The sequence below is a fragment of the Osmia lignaria genome, chromosome 2 (assembly GCF_051020975.1).
Source record: "Osmia lignaria lignaria isolate PbOS001 chromosome 2, iyOsmLign1, whole genome shotgun sequence".
Classification (NCBI taxonomy): domain Eukaryota; kingdom Metazoa; phylum Arthropoda; class Insecta; order Hymenoptera; family Megachilidae; genus Osmia; species Osmia lignaria.
The window spans coordinates 8,919,531-8,943,952 of NC_135033.1; the positions used below are offsets into that span (position 1 = coordinate 8,919,531).

General features: G+C 44.4%; 1 protein-coding gene across 4 annotated transcripts in view; it reads right to left on the minus strand.

Moving 5' to 3' along the window:
- Positions 1 to 24,422, minus strand: part of vn (membrane-bound neuregulin protein vein) — a 166,027-nt gene that overhangs the window by 34,700 nt on the left and 106,905 nt on the right. For all 4 annotated transcript variants that reach the window (XR_013063086.1, XR_013063085.1, XR_013063084.1 and 1 more), the window contains exon 3: positions 14,614 to 14,756. Coding sequence is in view for 1 of the 4 variants with exons in the window: in XM_034330107.2 (XP_034185998.2) it covers positions 14,614 to 14,756 (143 nt within the window). In the remaining 3 variants the exon portion in view is untranslated. The remainder of the gene's footprint in view (positions 1 to 14,613; positions 14,757 to 24,422) is intronic.

The window sequence follows — 24,422 nt, forward strand, 5'->3', positions numbered from 1 at the left end:
AGGGCGCATATATTATGGTAACGTTTTAATAACCTGCTAGAAAAACTCTTTACAAAATGTTTTCCAATATCACAAGCGTCATTTGACGCGCTATTAAACAGTCAGAGATTTACGCAGACAAATTATGATTAAAACGACCAGGAAAAGATTAGTAGATTCTTGGTTACCAGGATAGGGGGTTGAAGCCAACCCTTCAAGGGTCGGTTGCGTCACCGACCTTTCGGACGGATCTTTGGTATCTATAGGGGAGTAAAATGGAGTCTAGGTTCCAAGATCATTGAAGTTGTTCGTGCCTATAGACTATAGAGTATCTAATGGGGCTAGAATGAGTTGTACAGGCGCGTGTGCGATGTATTAAAAATCGTACAATGAGTTTGAAAGGAGGTGGATGAGCCAGCTGGCCGGGTAATAGTAGTCTGAATAGTAGTGCGTTCACGTACGTTCTCTGCGAGCCCGGACACCATTATTACACTCGGATTAGTACTCGACCATTCGGTCGGAGCGGTATTACCGAGCGTAGTTCCAACTTCGAAAAGCTCTCGAGCAGATTGTACGCTCGGCTTTGCCCTCTCTCGCTTTTTCACTTCTTCACCCTACGCTTTGCACCTGCCCACCGCGTTCCTTCTCGTTAAGTCTCTAACGAGCTGAAGACATTTCGCGGTAAAAGCTTCTCGCGTTTCTTTTCTCTTCATTCTTTATCCCATTCACGCAACGAATAATGGAAAAAAAGCGGGGATAAGATCCTGTTGAAATTTTAGTTCTCATTTTATTTGGAGTATTATGGATTTTTTCTGTGTAACGCTGTTGAAAAGAATATGAGATTGTCACGAAATTTCATCAGCGCCGTTTTTCGATTGCAATATTGGGCGCAACATGGTATCCATTTATCGAGCGTGGATCCTCGAGCACCGACCAGGTGGAAACGCTTCGATCCATGGTTGCTCGAACAAATTTCTCTGGGTTTCTTACTCGGTGAAATAACTCGCCGCTTCTCCTCAAACAATATCGGTATATGTGGCGTGCTTTGGAAGAGAGAAATTGTAGAATTGTTTGCAGATCCTTTCTGCAGGCGTTGAAGAGGAATTCGAGACTCGGAGCTCTATTCTGTTTCTAAGAAATGTTGAAAGTTGATTGAAAACCTGTTTGTTCCTTTTCGTATATTATTATACTTTTACATTTTGATGGGAACACCTGAAATACTCGGTAAATTTCAACTCTGCCTTTTTTTTTTTTTTTTTCAACAATCTGTAAAGCAAATAGACTTGGCGAAGCTTTCGTTTGAAAGCGGAATGACACGTTTACCCGTTTAGAGGGAAAATATCTGGGAACACGTTGTTCCATTCGGCTGTGCCACGTTTGCCTCATTGCCGCTCGAATTTTCCGACGAATGAAATTGTCTCATTAGCGACGTGCTATCACCGGCCAAAAGCGTTCGTTCGACAACAAACAACAGTTTTAACGTTCGTTGCTTTTGACGCGTGCAACATTGTTTGGACACCATTATCTCTTGTCGATGTAACATCAATCGGTGTGTTGCTGTGGCTGCATTTAGATATTCCCTTGTGATTCTCTCCAACGCAACGATACGTGTCAGCTCTCGACGTGTTTACGATTTTTCTGCCAGAATATTTTTTTACTACCAACCCGTCTCTTTGATGGGTCTCGCATATTTCACCGGTATTTTTCCGCTTTGCAACGCACAACCTTTTGATCGACCGGATCGAAATTTCAAAAATCTTTTTTCTTCAGGGATTTAACCCTTTCAACCCAGAACGCTTTGGGATGGATATAAAATATTTTTCGTCAAGAATCCACGCGCTAACTTAAACGTGAATATAATTATTTTAATCCCGAGCAACACGATTCGATCCCTGGAAGAAACTTTTTCATCGCACGTCCTAAACTCGTCGTGTTGCCCGGTGATGCGGTACGTGAGTTTCGTCGGCCGTGGAATTAGTTTAAAAATGTATTACACTTGCTCGCGCTAACTGGCTGCACACGCGTGCACTAATTAAGGCTAACGCGATGCTTTCTCTATCCTATCCCCCATCCTTCCTCTATACCCGTGCATATATCAAGTATGAAATACGAGTTGTTCGTTCTTCGAGCATGCACCGAAAATTGCGACGAAAACTCGGCCAGACCGGAGAGGAAGCCTCTGAAATGATGAAACTTTTAATCTCCCCTGCTCGCGGTACCGTCTGAATCGAGGGTGAAAAAAATTTCACCGACCGAATTATGCGACTGCTTCTCCAAATTACGTCATCGTATAAACTTAGATTTACCTCGCTGACACCGTTACTCTCGTATGGCAATCTTTGTATTCCATTGGCTTTCAAACAACGTAGCCACGGGGATCACCTAAATGGATTTAACCTGACGTTTGCGCGTTACACGTGCTTTCGAGCCGAGTAAAATGATTCCGGTTACGTGACTACACACGTGTCCTTTGAACCGGCAAAGAGAAAAAGGCTGGCCAGCCTGGAAAGAGGGCGAGATAAAAATGCGGACGAGAGTCGCGCGGAATCTTCGCGCTCGTCCACGTCTGGAAGAATGAAATTGTAAAGTTTCAAAGGACCCTCGCAGCTTTAAGCACCGTCCATGGCTTCCTCCACGTGTGCTTTTGCCGAGGAAAATTCTCTTCCCTGCACTTCTTTCTACCTCCTGGCTCTCGTACACACCCTCGCCCTTCTGGCTAGCAGCGCAGCACGGTTCTTTTGTTGCAAGCGGATTCCTTGTTGCCGTTGTTGGAGAAAAAGTAAATTGAATAGATCTGGCAAACCGTGCGAAAGGGGAAAAGGAACAAGGATACCTGTGTGTTAGAACGGCGGCAGGTTGTTTCTCCTGTTCCAGTCGCGAAAGAGATGACCTTTATGAAATCTTCTTTCATTTTTCTTCTTTTCTTATCCTTTTTTCTTTGGAAACAAAATTAGCTTTCGCGACTCGATGTCCTAAAGTTGGAGAAAAATATCCTATTGTCTATCCCACAATCGACGGTAAACGAGCAGAGTGATTTCAATCCGAAAAAGGGGAGCGTTTAGCTTGAAAGGGTGAGTTGTTTGCGCGAGTTTCGATCTTCCTTGGGCACTAAGGCGGATGGCGAATGCTTTCGTCACCTTCGTTAAAATTTTATAGGAAACGTATCGCAAGCGTTTACGGGACGAACTCGCGGATAAAACCATCGCTCGACTTTGCTAGTCTTTTTAAGGGTGCTTCTTCTTCGCGGAATGGAACGAGTATACTCGTAAAGAGGATTCTCGGTACAAAGAGAAACTGTTAAGAGTTTCCATCAACTGGTACAACCGTTTCAATGGCAGTTTAGTTTTTTCGATTCGACTGGAAGTTTCATCTTTCTACACCGTCTTCTTTTGTTTCTTTCATCTGCCGGCTAAATAAAGTGCTTGGTGTTTGAAGCAATTAACGTTCGGAAAATTGCCTGTCAACCTTTCGTACCTATATACGCGAATAGTAAGAATAGGTTGAAGCTAGGTTAAGAAGGAAACTTTGTCTACGTAAAGTTTGGAAAATAAGAGGAAAAGTTTGTTCGCTTTTCTGTAATTCCTAACATAGTTCGATATTAGTAGAATTTCAACACCAGCGCGATCCCCTGCGAATGTCGTTCGTGAGAAATTTTCAGACACTTTCGGTCCATAAGAACGTGACACAGCTCGTAAAATGAACGCGCCTGGCCCGATATGAAATTCGCGAACGACTATCACCAATACCTGGAATTCTCGATCCACTCGTGAGAATCTCTCTCTCGAATCCGCGTTCCAGCGACGAGTCACTTCGGTTTAGATTATTTTTCGCACATCCTCCGGGCTGTATTCAATCGTATCAGAGGTGTACACGATTCAATAAGGCCACGGATATTGCTGACCCTTGCTAGGAATTTCGAATTCACCCTGCGTTCATTTTATCGTTCACCCTTCTCTCTTGTTTCTCCAGTTGCCTGTAGAATTTCAAATTCCCTCGTTTTTGTTTCAAACAATTTACACGTTTCCCCGCGAATGGTACGCAATAGATTAAAAGATATAGGTGTAAGATCGATCCTTCGAAGAGGGTATAAAACAGCTCCAGGTTACGTCCGACCTTTTTCTCTCAAACGAAACCCACTTTTCTCTCTTATATCGTATTTCTTCCCTTCTTTCAACGCGTCGATACCAGCCATGAATTTTTATTTACTTTATACCCTGATGCGTGTACGTGCACCGAGAAGTTTTCAACAATGTTTAACTTCACCCGATCTTCTATTTCACGCGGTTAAGCGTCGTATATCCCAAGCAACTTTTCTAAACCGAAATTGTCCGGGATACGAACGGTTAATTATCAAATGTAAGCTTTTAATTGTATGTTAGTACAATTAACCAGACAGAAATCCGCAAGATACAAAGGGGATGGCCGGGGCGGTGGCGGACCGCAGGATTCAGTCACGGCCATCTAGCTTCCGTTTTTCCCTTACTTCGCGCGCAAACAAAGCACGCGAAGCTTGTTCAGGATGGCTCGGTTGTTTGTCTTCCATTAACTTCACCCCTTCTGCACGAAGATAATGCGCTTCGGTTAATTCGTTTGGAGGGGTGATACCGAGGCTTCCAGTTGGGGATACGGCGGGTATCGATTCGCGGTTTAGCAACAATAATATTCTCATTAAATCGTCGCGTCTCGTTACGTGTATTTCAAGTAACGACATTTAGACGTTAAAAATTTGTCGCGGGAAAACAACTCTGAATAGAGCGGAGTCAATTAGATTCCGAAAAGAACATCTTCCTTATTATTCCTCGCATTCTTTCTCTCGTAACGTTATCCTTCGCTCGAGTTACTTCAGGGAAGCTACTTAATCAAAGCGAAAGAACGAGGACGCGAAGCTTCTTCTTCCCACCGGACGAATTTCGCTCGGGAACGAGTATAAACGCTGCGAAAGAACGCGGCGCACTCCTCGTCATCGCGGCAGGAAACACGGTCAAAGACGAGGCAGAGAAACAGAAAGAAAAATATCCGACAAACAGAGAGGGACGGGATAAGAAACAGGAGGAAAATCGTGCCGCGAAAGGGAATTCAAAGGGACCGGGAAACAATAGAATGGCTGCCGTGCCGCACGAATTCTTTCGCGAATTCATTCAACGATGTAACTGCGCGAAGAGAAACGACATTTTGCCGATGAATGCTCGCTCGGAAGGGCAACACAGTCGGGATGCACGCGATTCTACGCTTAAGGACACCCCCTTCCTCTTCTACCTGGCCCTGTTTCATTTTTCTTTTTTTTTTCTTTTCACGAAAATGCGAATCCCTCTCTCTTCCTCTTTCTAGCTGAAAATTCTAGTAAGGGGTCTTCTTCTTTTCACGGACGTTTCCGACGCTGGATTGCGGCGTGTAATTCCGGGTCGTCGCAGACGGCGATCTACATATCGTTAACGACGCCTGGATGTGTGTCGAGAACTGACGTCAAAAGTCTCTCTTTCTCTTTCTGCTGGCGAAACGTAATCTGGAACGGTGCTTCTGTGCGTTGTCTCTTCGTCGAAATCTCGCGTTGGAAATAGAGAAAGTTGCTCTCGTGTTCCTTGCACTAGCTCTGTCAGCCCAAGTTTCCTCTTCTTTTGTTTAGAACTCGCAAACACCGAGCGTGCCTGATATTCTTTCGGCTTTTGGGTTGATAATTGTCCTGGAATTTCATCTAATCACCCTCTGCGACATACAATTGAGCCATTGCATTTTTCTATTATAATAAGAATTCAACTTGAATTTATATGTTGCATTTCTCTTTATTTTTTAGTCTGCGATAGCTAAAGTATCCGCATCCCTTGTATCTGCTTTCTTTCAGCTTTATCCAGCTTCGCCATTCTTTCTACCATTTGTATCCTTCTTCGTTCTCTTCTTTTAAGACCTTCCTGGGTAAGGAGCTTATTAATCCAAAGAATGTAGTCGGTGTCCCGGATGTTTTTCTTCCGCCATGAATTTCTTTCTTGCAATTATGTTGTATCTCTCTGAACGCAAGACTAATATCGAGCTTTGTATCTCGCGGAACAACGTTGTACATCTTCCGATTAAGAACTCTATTTAATATCCGTGACGATATTTAAAAAGGAAACAGGACGAGCGTAGTTACCAGAATGATTTTCAGAAACGTGTATCGGATGGAACGCGATTAACACCATTTCGCGCGATTGGTATCGTTCGCGAATTGATTGCAGGATCAATTTTAATCGCTTCCGCTCAACATCTATACCGCGACGAGTTACACATTCTAATGCGTTCTCTATTAATTTGCTAGTAGCCATTAGTTTTCCTGGTTCCTGCCTATTGGCACGCCTATCTATCACTATACACTGCAATATTGTCAGAATTTAATAAAGCAAACGAGCTGTTGATTCAACGCGTTCGTAGTTCCCGTTGTTCCTCGGCAACGCGATTCGATCCCCTCGATCATCCTGATTAAACTAGCAATCAGCCATTTTATATTAGGAACATTAACGAAGGCATTATGTAGCCATTATCGTTAAACTTTAACCGTCAAACTAGTGTGGTCGTCCATCAAAGCGACCCGTCGCGTTTGATTCATCGAGCCGTTTCACTGAAAGAATATCAGACGCGTATTCAGGCTACGAAATCGTCACTGCCTCGAGGGTAATTTCGAGTCGTATCTAGTTGATACGACGAAACGATCGAGTGGCAAGCCTGGTGAGAAGCGTGTGTCAGTCGTGCAAGATCGCGGGTACTCCAGAGGGTTTCGACGGTAGACGCAAGGTCGGTGCGAAAGGCAAAAGGGAAGATTGCAACCCGTAGGTGCCGTCCGGGGTTACTGCAGGGAAATGCACTTCTCTGCATCTAACCAGGCACTCAGCCGTGCGTACCTTCTTCCGTATATAACTCTCTACGTGGGACTGTTCGCGATCAAAGCTCCTCGAATGTCTTCTTTCCCTCGCAGACTCGCTTGAAAACGCTTCGTGAAAGAACGAACCAAGCGATTCGGCTTGTCGTGTCTCGGCGAAAGTTTCTTTGGACAACCTCGCCTATTCAAGTATTCACGCGGGAATTTTTTAAAGGACAATTTTTTAGAGATCCTTAGATTCGCCACGATCTACACTGTCACCTTTGATCCGTTGAATTTTCTTCAATCTACTTTGTCCATCGCATAAATATTTATACGATACTCTATCCAGTCTTCGTATCAATTTACTTGGAAATTTTTCAATTGTACACGACTTTGTAAAATAGCTCACTCGATCCCTCAATTCACCCTTAGAAAAGGGTTCAATCAGTCGCATTTACAGAAAGGGGAGTAAAATAGATCGGATCAGAAAATTACAGTGTTCAACTCGTGCAATCGTAGATTTCAGATCAAATGGTACACATTATCCAGAGTGAGTCGTAATTCATGGTACGGGTGTGCTTTAGAAGGATTCTATGGCTTAACCATACGTTGAAACGATTGAATAATTTTTTTTTTATACGAAATTTTCTGCTTAAATTGTTTATTTATAAATAGTAGACGATAAAGGAAAAATAATGTCTACGATGAATCGTCGAACCGTGTTCAATTAGTTCGCATCAATTGCGATTGTAGAGTAAAATATTGGAACGTTTGTCTGTCAGCACGGTGACGTTAATAAATAGACTATCCCATCGTTCGTGGGTCATTATAGTCTTCGACGATAAAGACCGCCATTGGGAGACGACTCATTCTGGTTGATTGAAAAATCCTGATAATCCTCTGACAGTTTAATCAAACGTTATGTTTAAATTTCCCCTAGCCCGGTGGCGTTGCTAGCTCGAATACAACCGATTGCATGACTGTAATTTATCTTAAATGCTCGCTTGCGACGAGTAAAGACCGCGCGAGGTGTACGAGCAATTTGTTACCATTATCCGGTTTATCGCCGCCAACGGGAAATGGACGTCGCGTTTTTCCTTTCTGCCTGCCTTTTTACATTTAACGTTGAACACAGATTCTGTTAATAGTGTCGTCCATTAGATTTCTTTTCCTATGAAATGCCAAGCGTTCCGCAGGTTTCGAGGAGAAATTTTCATAGGAGTAATGTGAAAGTAGTGAAAAAAAGGCAATAAATAAAACGCAGTCTACTGTGATCAGTAGAATCAGTCGATGGTTGGTCAGCCAGATACGCTATCGAGATTGTTTTCACTGACACGTGATCGATACTACTGTTCCATCGAAGCGATTCGACGATAAACGAAGGCATTAAACGCGACAGAAAATGAACAAGAAGAGCAAAATAAAAAAAAAAAAAAAAAAAAAAACAGGCAAATCTAGGATAAAAGATACATAAACGTCAGTTGGCGCGCGATATGCGTCGACCGTTGTTTACTTCACCCTCGAGGGACGATTTCTGTTGCCCACATGTATTCGATTTTTCGTGAGCGTTCGTAAAAAAACGAAAAAAAAAAAAAAAAAACAAACACGCAGTCGACATAGTCGTATCTGCCGATTTGATCGTTGATAAGATCTTTGATCGACGGTGAACTGGATGCTGGATTGTATTGTGTGCGCATCGTTCGAACCAGTATTCCACGGGTAGAAACTGGTCGACCGGGCAGGGTCGATCGTTAATCGAGAGAAATTAAAAGGACATCGGATTACCAGCGACCACTTTGTCTCCCTGTCTGTATGTTTTCGCGTTTTCGACGGCTCGATATCGAGCCGGAGGATTATCGACGAAGTGTGCTTCAATTTGAAAGCTGACCGACGCGGTTATAATTGTTTCTTTCGAGAAGTTCAATCGATTCCCATTTTCCTTGCTAAATGGATTAAACAGAGAACGTGAATTTTTCCCCATGATTACGTCATTTTATGAAACAGAGTGACTGTTGCCGGAAGAAATTGGTTCGTCACGGAATCCGGTTACGCCCGGGGCACGATCGGCCCCGTTAATGGAAAACCATCACCGTCGATGCTAATTTGTCCAACGGAAAAGGGATCTTTTCAAGGAACACGGGAGGTTCGTCTGACAAATATGCCCGAGAGCAAATCTCGTTTCACGATGAAAAGCAGGGAAATCTGTCGGTTAATTCGCGAGCTTCGCGGGATTTTCGTGCCGGTTGCGTAAAACCGATGTGGATGAAATCGTTTTCTAGGGAAACTAATTACCGATGTTTACGGGAAAAGCCGCCACTATGGAGGCACACTGGAACAGTCGAGATATTTGATATTCCCGTTTTTGAATCGAGATACGCGGCCAATAATTGCGTAAAACGTGGCTGGGAATATCGATGAGCATTTATTATCGGAAATTTCTTTTAGTTCGCGTGTACTCACCGTACGCGTACCGGTGTGTATACATTCGATTGCCTGTGAAAATTTTATTCCCGTGCCTCGATTCAATTTTCGGCCGTGTCGCCTCCGATATAATTGTTCGCGAATATCGTTGATCAACGCTTGATATTCACACGGAATAATCAATGCCAGTCATTGCTGAATACCTGCGTAGTCATCCTGTTAAATAGTCGATGCTCGCTAAATATTTTTCGTCAAAGCTTACGTCCAGAAGGCTTAATTAGAAAACGAAGCTTTATGATAATTTCCATATTTATGACTTTCATTAACACTTTTATTCATTTATCAATTTTCCAACCAAAATGCCTTTAAAGTTTCACCGTTCGTTTGAAAATTTCATCCGTTCCCCGGAGGCAATTTTTAATGAACCTATACGTTAATATGAAATGTACAATCGCAAAGAGGTTCAGAATCGAAAAATCATATCCTCTCCCGTTATTATCTGCGCGAAAAGGCACGGAATTGCCGAAACTGCATCGCGCACGGTACGTTCTTCCGGTGACAGACGAAATACGATCTGGCGTGTTCTCTAGGTTCATATAAAATTCCATACGTCTGGATGCGGACGCTTCCGATGCTGCAGCCGATGACGTGGCCGTCGTGGTCGGTTATCGTGTTGGGTGATCGCAGCAGCGAAAAGAGAACGCGTCGATCGTACTCCGTTCCGAGAGACGAGTTAATGCTTTTACCGGTCGCTCAAAGTTCCGCGCTCTGCGATCCTCCTCTTCCGTTTCCTCTCTTTTCCCTCGCATCACGGCCTGTGCGTATCGTTCCTCGCGATCGACAACGAGTTTTCCAACGAGGCGAACGTACAATCGTAGCCGGCTTTCGCGGAGTCAACCTTTTGATCCCCCGATTGGATTGCCAGACGAGTTGCTCGCGTGACTGTACGCCTACATGCGACTCGATCACCGAATACAATTTCGCCTTGTTTTCATTCCCACCTGCTTTCTGAAACTGTCAACTATCGTAAAAACACCTCACCTGGATCTATAGATAGTATAAAATATAGTTTCATTTAACAAGGCATTTGAATAAAAAATCCTACAGTCTTGTTTTTCCATGAACGTACAGTCTAAATACAGTTTTCGAATTGTTTTGCTCGCAACGTCAGTCGGGCAGGTTCAACGAAATGAAAATACGAAACAGAACTTTTCAGGATAACAGTTGCTCCGAAAACGCCTAGGAACTGAACGAAAATAATTCATAAACGATATCGCTTTCGCCGACAGGTTTTCGTCTACGTAGAAAACGAAGCGTGGCTCTCGGGAAACGAGGTGAAAAATTTCAGCATCAAAGCTGCTGTCGCGTTGTTCGAGCCGGCGATAAATAAGCGAACAACGGCGACGCTTGTTTTTCTCGGGCCGCTCGTTAAAAACGAGAGCTTCCTCGATAATTAAACGGTTGGTTTGCAACCGTGGCTAATTAGCAACGCGATACAAACGAAGACGAACAAAAAGCGTCTTCGCTTTCGAGAATACCCCAGCTTGATACAGTTGTTTGTTCTACGGGCTAGAAAAATAGAGAGGTTCCTCGATTTTCTGTTGTTTCTTCAGGGGATAAAGGAACACGACGAAATAAAGTTGGAATGATATTTTCAAGTTGCGATCAAACGGACGCGGAGGAAGCGTGCTAACAAGCTCGAGGAATTTTGTTTGGCATGGCATAAGCGATCCGACTGCAATTATTACTCGCGAAACTCCGTTGTTCCTGGAAGTTTGACAAAGTTTGTATCGCGAGGAAAGGTTGCGGCTAGTCGTGCGAAGGGTCGTTCAGGGCTCGTCGAAACGAACGGTCGCAACGGGACGCGTTATACGTCTCTCGCGACGAACTTTCTCTCGACGAACATCCTCGTCGAGGCAGCTTTCGCATAACTCGTTTGTTGCACCGCGACAGACTTCGCGGGAACAACAGGCGTGCATAATATTGTTGCGACACCGCGAAACCCCTTTAGGATTAAACTGAACTACTTATTGACCTCGAGAATTTTGGGACTCGAGAAACTTGGAACTTTTAAGAAACGAATTTATTGTTCATACTCGTCTGTTCATCTCCAGTGTCTCATCGATAACGAGAAAGTGTGAAGTGGTTTTAAATAATTCCTCCGTTCATCTGCTGCGTTTCGTTTCGTTCTTTCAATCTTAAAGCTCGCTCCGACGGGCACGCACAATACGTTGTCGCGTCGCCAGCGGTGGCAAGTAGTACGAGCGTGTGTATAGTCAGACGGAGCGCGTTACCGGCTCCATTCCACTGGGGCCCGTTGTTTATCGTCGTCGCGACGACGGGCCACGCGAAATCGCGCGACAGTTTCAGAGTTTCTTCTTCCAACGAAACAATGCCACCAACTACGCGTAACCACCCCTCGAGAGTTCATTCGCTATCCTCCTCCCACAACCCCTCTCCCACGAATGCTTTACGCGACGCGTTTCCTCGCTTATCGTGGCTCACCTGCGACACTCGCGAAGAATATTCCTTCCGCGTCTCATTTTTTAAGTTTTCGCCCTACCTTGACCTGCTGGGACCATTTTTTTTTTTTTTTTTTTGGTATCGTTTCGTTGCCTGGTTCTGAATCACGGTTATCCGCGAACGTTCTCGTGTTTCTCACTTTCTGATATTTAGCAATTCTAATTTGCAAGCAAGTGAAAAACGTGTTTTTTTTTTTCTTGTTTCATTGTATATTCATTTCATCTGGTAGATAAGGTGTTAACACGCTCGCGTTGGTGAGAAATTTCTTGAACGGTAGTCGTTTTTCTCTTTCAACTCGGTGGTGTGTAAATCCCGAGTGGTCGTTCAAGATTTGTTTTCAAGCTCGAAAGGCGTGAAAAGGTCGAGAAAACGAAACACAACTCTTTTGTCGACCGTTGAATGCACGCCTTTTCCTCGTCGATAACCCGGGACGCCCCTCGGTGCCCCTCGACGCCCCTCGACACGAAGCTGCACGCGCGAGCAAATAAATTGCTGGCTTGCTGTCTCGGTTTTTACAATTTCATGCTTTCTGGCCAGCACGCTGACGCGTGCACTCGCACACGACTCACAAAGCAACTCCTTCACCTTTACCTTTACCCTCCCCGTGCCACAGCTGTTTGACCGCTCGAGGATTTCTTCCAGAGAAACTTGAGCACGAAACCGCCAACGGAATCTTGGCCGGATCGCCGGATGATTCTTTTTATACTAGGAATTACGATTTTCATCTTCTTCCGTCTAAGCAGCAAACATAGGGTGCTTTTAGAAAAGTAATTATGCGTTGCATGCTTGTTAATGGCGAATATATTCATTAGCAGCGCGTAAATTTTATGGCTCTGGGAAAATCCCAAATGGGACTTTATTTTCATCAAGTCTTCTTGGTAGCTCGAGACAGTGACTCGGAGGGTGTCTCATGGTTAACGCTCGATTGCGGTAACAGATTGTGGTAACGTTTATAAGCCTAGAATAGCTCGAAAGAGCATACTCCTCGCGCTACATTGCAATAACATTTACCACAAACTTTTACTACGACTCCAATGTTCCTCCCTTGTTCCCGTCTACCTAGCCGAGCCACTATGTTCTAACAATTGCCGTTACACTCGCAATGGCACGCTTTACTGCCCGCGGAGGTGTAACTTGATACAATAACGCCCGTTCCGCGTCGTTTAGCCTCCCAGGAAGCTGACTTACATCGCCGAGGCCGCCGTCGAAGAGCAATGAAAAACACAGACATTGTAAACTAGGATTTCCGGGTAGTCGAGTAACACCTTCCTATTGACCCCGACGAGGAAACGGGGGTAATATTTATATTTCCCAGCCAGTGTAATTTCAAGCATCCTCCATAAATTCGTCCAGAGGTATTCGTCGAATAGAAAATTCACTTTTCTTTTCTTTTCTCTCTTAAATCAATCTTGCCCATATCCGATCGTGAGTTATTATCGCGTTCGTTGGAATTTCCGCGAGAATCAGCGGAGGGTGTTCCATCGTTCGGTGGATTTACGAGCCGTTAGAATGTAGGCGCGCCTAGCAAAACGGGCAGCTGACCCCGCCATCAGCAGTTCGCTGCTATATGAAACCCTGACGTGGCTGGCAGGGTTGTAATTGTCGCCCTTTGTCCGTCATACGAGGCTCGCAACCCCACGGTGGTGGTAAACCGCAAGCTTTCTCCTCGTACCTAGCTGGAACCCGCCGGACTGTGCTGGTATTATCGCATCAGGTGCTTAATCCTTGCTTTATCACCTGCGACTAGCAGATCTCCTGCCATAAACTCTTCTTTTATTTCCTTCATCATCATAATCTCTATCAACTTAATTCCTGCCACTTACATTTTTTACCGCTATTAAGTTAAACGCCCTCGTTGCGTCAGGAAATTTATTACCCCTGAAATATAAACCCCCTCCTTTCTTTTTTTTTGTTTCACTTTCGAGAATTTCCTCGTCCGAAGGCTTTTTGCGATTAGCGTCTGATCGTTGCAAAAACGTTCCGCAGTATGTTTGGAGGTTTTTTTTTTTCGGGACCGAGAGAAATGTAGCGAAATTTTCCAACTCGAATTGGTCTGGTATCGCCGTGGAAATTGCAGCACATCGTAAGCTGAGTTACGCGTTCGGCGTTCGTACTGGTTACGAAGAACGAGTTTCTGGAAACGCGAGCTTCGCGTTTTTCCCTTCTAACTGTTTTCCCTCGGTGCACTTCTCAGCTGGCATAAATACACCGGGGAAAAGCGTCTACCAAATGTTGCAGGTATTATGAAAAGCCATAAACTAACGTTCCGCTCGGTTTTCTGCTGGAAATCTAACAGCTACCGATCGATACGCGGACCGTTTTAAACGTCTCTGCGTTTCGTGGTTACAATTTTACCCGTGACCACAACCGTGAATTATTTTGATAAACCTTTGATACTTTAAATGGAAATTATAAAGAGAAATAGAAAAAAAAAGAATAGGGAGGCAGGAAAAATAAAAAGAAGTACCGACTGTATTTCCAGGGATCGATCGATCGACGAACAGCTGCCGATACATCGCAGTCTCGACCCGCACGTTCGAGTTTTTTTCCTGGTTGTTGTCATAACGCCGGTCGTGCGTACAGAGGCGATGGAATCGCTATTGAATCGGTGAAAAAATAGCGGCGCGAGTTACACGCATCGCGGCCCGCGACTTTGCGATACCACCCCATCGACCACCTGCGACATTTCGATCACTCTATTGTCCTCCGGGACAAATCCCTATTTTATTTTCACTGCTACGACGTGCAACGGTAGAAATAACGCAGCTGACGAAGCTCGTGGAAAAATTTTCAGAGTATTGTTAACGCTGTCTGTTTTTAAACTGTTTTATAGCGAAACAGTCGAGGAGGAAGGTACTTACTCATTTCCGGAATTCTGGTATCGTGAGCGACTAGAAGCTGGGCCGCGAGCGAGGCCCGATGTCCGGAAGTACTCTCAGCCACGCATTCGTATCTTCCGCTGTCCTCAGGCTTCGCGGACGATATCACCACTTTCGACCTCCGTCTACAAAAGGGTAAGTCTTTATTAATTTTCAAAGTAGTTTTGGACACAATTATTATTTGGTAATAGATCGATAATTGCGTTGTATAAAAATGAAACAATTAATCTGAACGCCGTGATAATCTAATATGGATTGAGTAGAAACGCGTTGAAAAGCGGATTAGCCCGTTTATTATCTTTTCAATGGGTACACAGCTCTCGGGGATAGTTGAGCTGGCATAGCTTCGTCGAGTCCCGGGATAAGATTCCGCAAAGTTCGTGCAAACAGCAAGTTTTGCCTGCGTCCGTGAAGTAAGCTTCCGTGGATATAGATGGTAGCGAGTGAAATTTCTGGACTTCTGTCCGGGAAAACTCGTTTTTCCGTATGAAGAGGCCGAAACTTCTAGCCAACGTTCACGAACTTGCCCCACCTTCGATGAGACGCTGGCAAATTTAATAACTTTTCGAACGTTGCGGATTACCAGCGAACGAAATTCCAACGTAACTCAAATATCGATGACGATCGATGCGGGCTGTAACTTCGGCCAACCGTTTCCTTCCGTTTCTTCCTTGCTTTATGTCAGAAATTTCCTGAATCAGGCGTCGAAGTCGTAACGTTATAGAATCCGCGAGTTTCGTGCTACGCTTAAACCGAGCAGATCAATTTCCACTTTTCCAGGCTATCAAATTTCTTACAACTTCGATTATATTCGATATCCATTAATAATCTCGAACTGAAAACGTTTAGAAATCAAAGACTCTTGAAATATTCGCTCTTCCGTTCGAACAAAAAAGAGATCGCAATTCCGATGCAAAAGAACCGACGGAAAGCCCTGTTAACCCCGTTGTCGAAATCTTGTCAGCTCGATCATCGAGCTTTGAAAAGCGTCGTCGAGTAAACAGCCGTCGTCAAAAGATCCGTCGTAAAATCGAGCCCCGATCGACGAGTAATTTACCTGGAGGGCTCTACAGTGTTTCACGAAATGATTCTCGCGAACGTGAACGATTAACGAGAAAGTAGAGGAGGTGTGTCGGCAAGTAGGTCGTCGATACATTCGAATTCAGTGGATCGAGGGAAGAAGTAGTGCTTGTCGTTTCGAATAGAAATTCAAGATCGAACCGTGGCACGTTCGATCGGCAAGCAAAACGTGAGTTCTTTTTCGAGGATAGCCTTCTTAAATTGGAAACGATTCGGCTGGCTACGATGACCCTTTGTCTCCTTTCCTCCATTTGTCAAGGAGAGTTCCCAATGGTCTTGTATTACTCGGAAATCCAACGAGTCCAGCTATACCTAAGAAAGGTTAACGGACCGAAGAAGAACGGAAGCTTGATCGTAAATCAGACGGATACGATTTTAAGGGTGGATCCTTCGACTTTTATCCTCTAACAATGGTGCCTTTTTCATTTACTCAAAGACTAACACGTTCTCTTAGAGACAAGTTGATGCAAAAATAATCGTAGTTTTCGAAGGAAATCTTTTTTCAAACAGTAAATTGCTTCGGCTTCGTTGAACAAGGTTTAATCGCCACCGAAAGTATCCCATTGATCCCTACCTCTTTCTCAACTTATCGCGAAAATTGAATCAAGTTATTTCTCGGCTACGATCGGCCGTTTCCTAACCGGCCAACAAACTTCTCCGCAGCGAAATTCAAGCCGAGATTTCGACAGCAGGAAACTTTTAACTCGCGAGAGCGGCGTAGCAAATCGAAAGAATTGAGAGATCGTCCGTCGAAATGGGCCGTAGAGGTAGGGAACGGGTGGGATGTAATTGCCCTCTCAGGTGGAAGCTTGAAACAGGACGATGGAGTTAAAGGTAATGAAAGCGAAGAGCAGCCCGGAACACAATTTGCGCGCTCGCGCCACCGGATTAAGTCCAAGTTTTTCCCTTTACAACCGACCTTTATAGCCCTTTTATGCGGTCTTAACCGAGACTGCCGTTGCACGCGTTCGCCTACAGACCGTGTGTTTACATAAATGTATGTATATACGAGGGGAGGGGGGAGGGCCGATAGCCAGAGATGGCAGGGGGTGCAGTAGGATGAATATAGGACGAGCACGCGGTTATTTGCCGCTTGCAGAAGCTTGAATTTAACCGGGAACTAACCCGCGAGCTAATTTTCTCGTTCATTTAACGACATCAAAGACATGAACAGTACGAAAGAGAGCCAACTTTCTAATTATACAGGCTGCATTAAAAAAGATACGTATGCAACTGAGTCTGCTATGATTTTCCAAGCTCAGAATTGATTATCGATAAGTAATTAAGTGAAAATACAAGTAACGAGCGAAAGTGTCCCAAGAAAGAGATTTTCGTAACAGTCGGGTGTCGGTGGTTCTTTCGTTGGCCGAAATGTGTCCATTGAAAGGGGCAAGGGTAACAGGAAGATAGAAGGTCGAGTGAAAATATTTGCATGGAGAGGGAGGTGGAGTTGGCGCACGACCTCGTCTGTTCATCCCCTTTAAGCGATCTCACATACGTGCGTTCCAGAGACAGGAGAGAAGGAGAGAAACACGTATGAGAAAAGAGAAAGAGCGCGGAGCGACGAACACCGGGATAAACGAGAGAAAATAAAAACGGCGAGGGATAGACCGGTGAGGAGGGTTGGAGCGAAAGAGGAGAGAGTCGGAACCGCGCGATGGATCCAACCAGGGAAGGGTTTCTAATTTGGTGCCGCGGCAAAAATCGACACTCTGTCTAGACTACCGCCACTCTTCGTATACTTATACAGGGTGGGTCGTCTGATATTCTCGCCCGATAATAAAATCAATAAAAAAAAATATCAGACACCGGTATAAGAATTTTATGAAGCACTTTATGAACTTTTCTTAATATGTAGAAATTTTAAAATATTTGACTGCCCAATTTTAAGGCGATTCACCCTGTATGTTATCACGAGAGAACGAGATAGATGGAAGCTTTAAAAAGAGAAAGACGGAGGTAGAGAAGAGGGCAGAAAATGAGTAGTTGGAAGCAGACGATCAGACGAAGAGAGACGAACCGAGATTTCTATTTATGTATTCCACCTCGTTCGTGTCTCGACCCGTCTTTCGCACTCTCCTTTCATCTGGTTACCTTTTTTGCGGCCGGTTACTCCGCCCTACCTGACTCTCCTGGACCACGAAAAACCTACGAACCCTTTGACCGAAAAGGATTCGATCCGTGCGCTGGATTTCCTAACTTTTACCGCGATTTTCGCCGAACCCGAGCCCCACACTGTCTGCGGAGATATACTCTCTTGCAAAGTTCTCGCGAGTAGAAAAAGGTGTAGGGCTCGTTGTTGGTGGCTTTCGACGACTCGCACGAGTGTTTGAAAAACGTGCGGTTTAGTTCGCGGTTGAATCTTCCGTATTCCAGGAGTCTGGAATACCTTTGCTCGAAAAACCTTGTAAAATTTCTTTTTCAGACGGGAATTGTGAACAGCGTTCTACACTCGCGAGATGTTAAATTAAAGTAGCTTTATATAAAAGAGCTTTGAGAATGGATTTTATGGCGCAACGAGGTAATATTTCTGAAATAAATTCGCATTAACGAAACGCGGAAATTAAGGAGCATAAAGGAAGGAAATTAAGCTGAAGAAAAGGGGTGAAATATTGCAAAATTGTACTTTAGACACTGTTTTTAAATAATATTCTGCTGTGAAAGAGATTAAGATTTCGCGGTATTTAATATAACGGGAACGTTAATATTAGCGAAACGAGGAAATTAAGGGGTTTCCTGTAGAACGTCTGTTGGATCTGGTTCGAACAGGAAGCCTCGTTGGAGTAACTTTGAAAACCGTCCGCGAAAGCTTTCGATTATGGGTACTCTGGTATTCCGCAAAGAGGTGGCACCGTCGCTAAGATTAGGCGGTAACTCCGAGGCTTAGTTCGCCTTAGCCTTAAGAATGGATTTTACGACGATCCTAAGTGAATGCAACCCTCGACTTTCCCCTTTAGATAAGTGCGACTCGCGGCAAGAAGGTTCATAAGTCTTTGATAGCGTTTCAATAACCCGCTCACTTGTGATTTACAATCATCTTCCCTTCTGTATTTCGTTTTATCTTTTTAAATCGTAGAAATATTTTTATCACGGGTTAATATGCTAAGGTAATTTCAAATTAGGATATTTTTGTCGATGACAAATTACGGATGAAAGGCAAGTTTTGCTAGCGCTAGCTCGTCCCATATCTGAAGCTTTAGAAAGACGAGGAGCCCTTGTGCATCGGGGGTCTCCATTGAATACGGCCGACTTCCGATTGACCGACAAACGGGAATAGAACGGGATTCCAAATGGCAAACGTCACTGCGAATGGCGAGCGAGGACTATCGGTCTCTGGTAATGGAAACGGCAGCCTGAAAAAGGGATACACGTCGAAAGGGAGCGTGGCTTTCTTCGTCCCTTTTTCTCGTACCCTCACCACTCTGTTTTTCTTCCATCCTGTAGAAGTAGTTAATGGTTTTCTTTTGGCCGGCTGCCTCGCTGCGTTAATGCTTCTGAGTCTCTCCTTTCTTCCTTTCTCTCTCTTCCTTCCTTCACCCTCGCTGTTTCTTTGCCCCCTTTACTTTTGCCACCCTGTCCGTCCCTGTGGTTCCATGAAATTCTTCCGGGAACGATTGTATCGACGAGCTTCGTATCGCGGACATCGACACGAATAACCTTTCGAGGACGCTCGATAAGGCTTTCTTCTATTGTCGGATCGTCTAGCCTCTTTTCTATCGCGGGTTGCTTTTCCACTTTGCTCGCGGCTGACCTGCTACGACCGTCTGCCAAAGATTCGATGACTAACCAACCGTGTGAACTCGAGTCAGGAAGTTAACCGACCTTTCGAGGGTTTCTGGTATAACCGAAGGGGAATACATGTGTTAAATATCGAATAAAAAGAAGTAGGAAAAGAAGAGAGAAATATTTGTTTCAGATATTAAAGAGAAAAAAATTGAAAAATCAGGGAAAAAATAGAATGTTTTGACTTGGAATTCGCGATCGGAGACGTCTGATTTGTCATTGATGGCGAGTAGAGTGGGACGTCTGACTTATGGCTGACTGGAATTCCTTTCACTTTAGCCAGGCGGCGCGACGCGGCACCGCGACACCGCGTTGATCGTCCCTCCTCGAACACGATGGCAATTTCGGTCGAGTTTTCGTCAGCCGGTGTCGAATTACGTCGGTGTCGTCTGGAAGTCAGCGACTCAGCCTCTCGGCTGATTTAACGAATCAGTTACGTTAGCGAGAGACTACGAATAACGATGGCCAGACAACGCGACGTCTTCTCGGTAGTCCCCGACCAGACTACCCGTGCGTACTTCCTAATTTTAGATCGGACAACTCAGTGCCGTACCGTCTTTTCGTGCCATCCTCTCGTCTCTTGTATTTTCTTCCTGATGTCAAAAGAAAATATCCCGCTCTCTCTAACGAGCTTGTCTTACACCCATTTTCCTGTCGCGATTCAGAAAACTTTGCTTTCGTTCGAACGAATGGCGGACGACCGCCACGTTTTAGTTTGCTCCAGAGGCTCGTCAATCTCCAGCTAAAGTAACTTTAATCCATAGGGAACAAGCACGAAAATGCAACTAGGAACGCGTGTTAACGGTGCCATAATTTCGAGGAATTTCGTGGAATTTCGTGGAATTTCGAGGATCAACGAACGTCCTCGAGGTTCAAAAAGCCAAACTAGAAGCTCGAGCAGAAAGAAAGCTACGATGATGTGCGTTCCGCTGGACTGCTCCCGAGAAATACTCTGGATCTGGTCCCGTCGGGATTTCAAACTCTAGTCGTGGCAACTCGTTAAGCCGCTCGGATTTTCCTGGCTGTATCGCGCGGAATTCCACGTCCCCTGCGAAATGAAATTTCGACAACTTCTGGCGATTCCGTGAACTGCTACCGTAAACTGATAAAACATTCTGATAATCGATGGCTTCGTTTATTTCACTATCGATTCATCCGGTTTGCCCTTTCTCTTTTATTATCGATGTCGAGTTAACAAAAATCACAGGGTGATTTGAAACGAGGCTGGTGAGATTCTAGTTTCTCCAAGTATCCTTTCCCGGTTAGTACCGCGAGACGAATGATTCTTCTGGTGAAAGGGGAGTCATAGGACAGAAAACACCTTGAATTTACGACGTCCGTCGTTTTCTCCGTGCGGACACTCGCTTTAAGCTCGATTCTTTGCCCTCGGAAGAAATATCAGAGGGAAGAGCTTCCGCTTAAACGCAGCTAGTCAAAAGCTCTACCATTCGCGCTCTCTCGGCCGGTTATAAATACTGTGACCCATCAATGGCACTGCTGCCACCATTCAGACCCGCGACGGCAACGAAGAAGTGGGAAACGAAACGAGGAAAGTGCAGAGTACGACATAGAGATCGTACTAATGCATCTACCATTGTTGGAAATGTCGTGGTTCGTACGTGGAAGATTTTTACCTTCGTTCGTTAAGATTAAAGAATCATTTTTCTCCGTTATCAAGTGGATGGAAAAAAAAAAAAAGAAGGAATTTCAACCAACTTTTTCATACGCAATACTCTTCTGTTCTGTCGTTTCGAATTCAGCCAGACTTCCAGTGCCGTACATCGTAGCCGGGAAGTTGAAAACCGAAAATAATGTCCTCCCGTGCTGGCTCGTAAATTATAAAAGTGAGATGAATAGAGCGTGTCGTTTATGTAAAACAGTTTAGTCTGCTGTCGGGGCTCGGGTGATTTATCCGGCGCAACAAACAAACGTAGATATAAAGCGTCGTTTGCAAAGATGATCGTTTTATTTTAATCTTCTCCGTCCGGCCAATCACGGCACGACTTAACCTCGACCCACTCAATATCTACATCTTTCTTCTTTCAATAATAACACCAGGTGCTTCTCCGTTTTTTAATCTTTGTCTCGGCGATGCGATCGTCGCCTTTCTCACCCCGGAAACAAAGTTTCATCCTTGCTTTTCCACCTTCCATTTTTCGCCCTTTCTATGCATTTTTCAGTCGCCTTTACAGCCTCGCCGACTTACCCCCGTTGCCTCGGTCAAAGAGAGTACGCGCGTTATTGCTGCTCGTTCTTTGCATCTCGTTCGACCGGAAAATAAACTGCGATATTAATCGCGTACCGTTTCCAACGTTAAAACTCGCGGTTCGCGACAATAAAAAGCTTGTCCGTATTGTTTTCCATTGGTTACGGTAGGATTAATAAAAGCAGGGTATCTATAAAACTCCCCTTGAAAGGCTCACGTAAGAATAATTTGTATCGGGGATGAGGTCGCGGTAAGAAGGTCGCGACTCGCCACTTGGCATTCCGGAAAAAGGGTCAAACTACTCCGCGTTCGACAGAGTTATCGGAACAAAGGTCCGGGGGTTGAGAAAAATCCGAGGGGGCAGCGTTTCGGTAGCTCGGCAAGAAAAGAAGCCGAAGAATCTGTGGTATAGTTCTTAGCGCGGATGAAGTGGGCAACGGTGAAGTCCTTCTGGAGGGCTTTCAGCCGCTCGCTTCCGTCTACCCGCTCGCCTAATCTCGCCTAACCATCGAGCCGCTTGCACAGCCTCTCCGCAAAACTCTTTGCTGCCGACTGCACTCCTCTGTATCGCGGTTACGCTCTGATTCGTCAAGAGCCACCCCTTTTCACCCACTATTCTTCTTTCTCTTTTCTTATACCACGACGGGTTTCCGCTTCGTCCGGCTTACCACTTCACAGACTCGCTCCGCGCGATCGCTTCCGCTTACTTTTCGTACCTTTGCTACTCGGGGATAAGACTGTTGTCATTGAAAATAAATTGGTAATCGGTAAGGTCTATTGATAGATATTCGGTGAACAAGGTGTTAGGATAGACTAAACGCGTTAGAAAAGAAGCAGATCAGCTTGGAGGCAGGATAGAGATCGTAAGAGGCAGGGGAAAAGCAGCGAGGATATAAATTTACCGCGGTCTAAGGTTCTTACTCACGCATTTCTAAGCGATGTCTCGTCGTTTCACCGCACCCCTTTGCCCACTCGCGAACCCCATCGTCCACGTCGTTTTTCGCCTGCGTGTGCCCGTATTTATTTAGATTCGCGACAAGGTCCACCATCTTCGTCCTCGTTGATGAGTCACGGCGAACCGTGTTCGACCAAGAGAGGGAGGAACCAGCGGCAAACCGAGAAGAAAATTCTCATCCACGGAGAGAAGAGCGAGAGAGGTGGACACGATTTCGGCGTGCTTGCCAACGCTATTTGTGATTTAAATCGGTACCTTCGTACTGGCTATCTTCAATCTTTGATCTGACCATCGATCCTCCAGAAATATCCTCGAAAATTGCTAAGATACTTGCTCCTCTGACGGGGATGAAATTAGCGACTTTTCTGTCATCGAATCGTGACGGGCTTTGTATCAAGGTAATTATCAAAATAATCCATAAAGCGGAAACTCGAAATTTAACTTGTTAGAGGAAAATGTTAACACAGGGAAGTTCGTATCTGAAAGTTAACGCTATTAAAAACTTCGCTATGCGCCACGATATTCGCTTTACTGAACTCTCTGTCTTTGCGTTTCGCCATTACGCAGTTAATTGGGTTCACGAGGCCGCTAGAATCGATAACATTGTTTATCGTGGACGCTCTATTTTTTATTTTTTTTTTTCCTATCCTTTATCGATGGCAAATGGAGCGTGGGAATGGTGTAACCACGTCGATCGGGGAATTCGGGAACGTGTTTGTACAACGCGAAGATACGGTTTGCGGGGAACGAAAATATTGCAACGGTATTGGTATCGAACATTGAATTTTTTCGTGGTATCGTTGATAAAAAGCAGTCGTTAGTGGGCGAGATACGGTTTGAAGAAAAAAAGCAGCATCAATTTATCTCGAGTATTTTATCGACTCGAGAAACTTGTTATTAAATTAAGAAGTTTCATTATAATAATAAATGATAATGATCCTATTTGCAAGTATAATAAAACTGAGGGGAACTCCGGTGTTCTATTAGGTTGCTGCGTATCGAATGGCTGATTTCAAAATATGAAAAGTCTGACATGAATCGTAATGTCGTTAAATGCATAAATTATCGTGTAGCATAATGAGTATTGTATATCTTTTATTATGCATCCGTTTTGATGAACTCGATGTAAATAACGTATACGTTTAGTTTATATTTGAAAGTTAATTTAATCGCGTTCAGTTTAATTATAAATTTATTCGTGAAGGTATATAGTCGTTAATAACAGTCCATTATGAAATGAAATTTTCAAGTAATATCATATTTATCACCTACATTTCCACAATGGAACAAAGCAAAAAATGATTTATTTTGTGTACGTACTATTTGAATGTATATATGCTGTTGCTAATTAATGATTTATTCGTGAAACGTAAACTTCGCCCCTCATCAACGGATCTCCGTTGTTTTCAGTGTAATAAAATAAATTGTTACAAAGGAACAGCTCGTTTGAGAATAAAAAGAAAGTTCAGCTGGTTGGAAGGGTTTAAGCTTTCCTTTAAACAATGAGCCAGGCCCGCGTGTATTTCGAGATGCTGAGCGCTTCCAGCTCGTTCGTGGATGCCCATCAGTTTTAATTAATTATTAGTTTGCAACGGCACAAAGGCATCAGCCTCCTGTTCGATCCAGTGACTCTCTAGACACCGGCCTTCTACTACCTCTTTCTACCATCCCATTATTATCCTTTTCTCCTGTTGCGTTCAAATTTCCCGAAACTTTCATTATCAGCGGCCACCTTCTTCGAAGGAAAATTCAAATAATAATTATTAT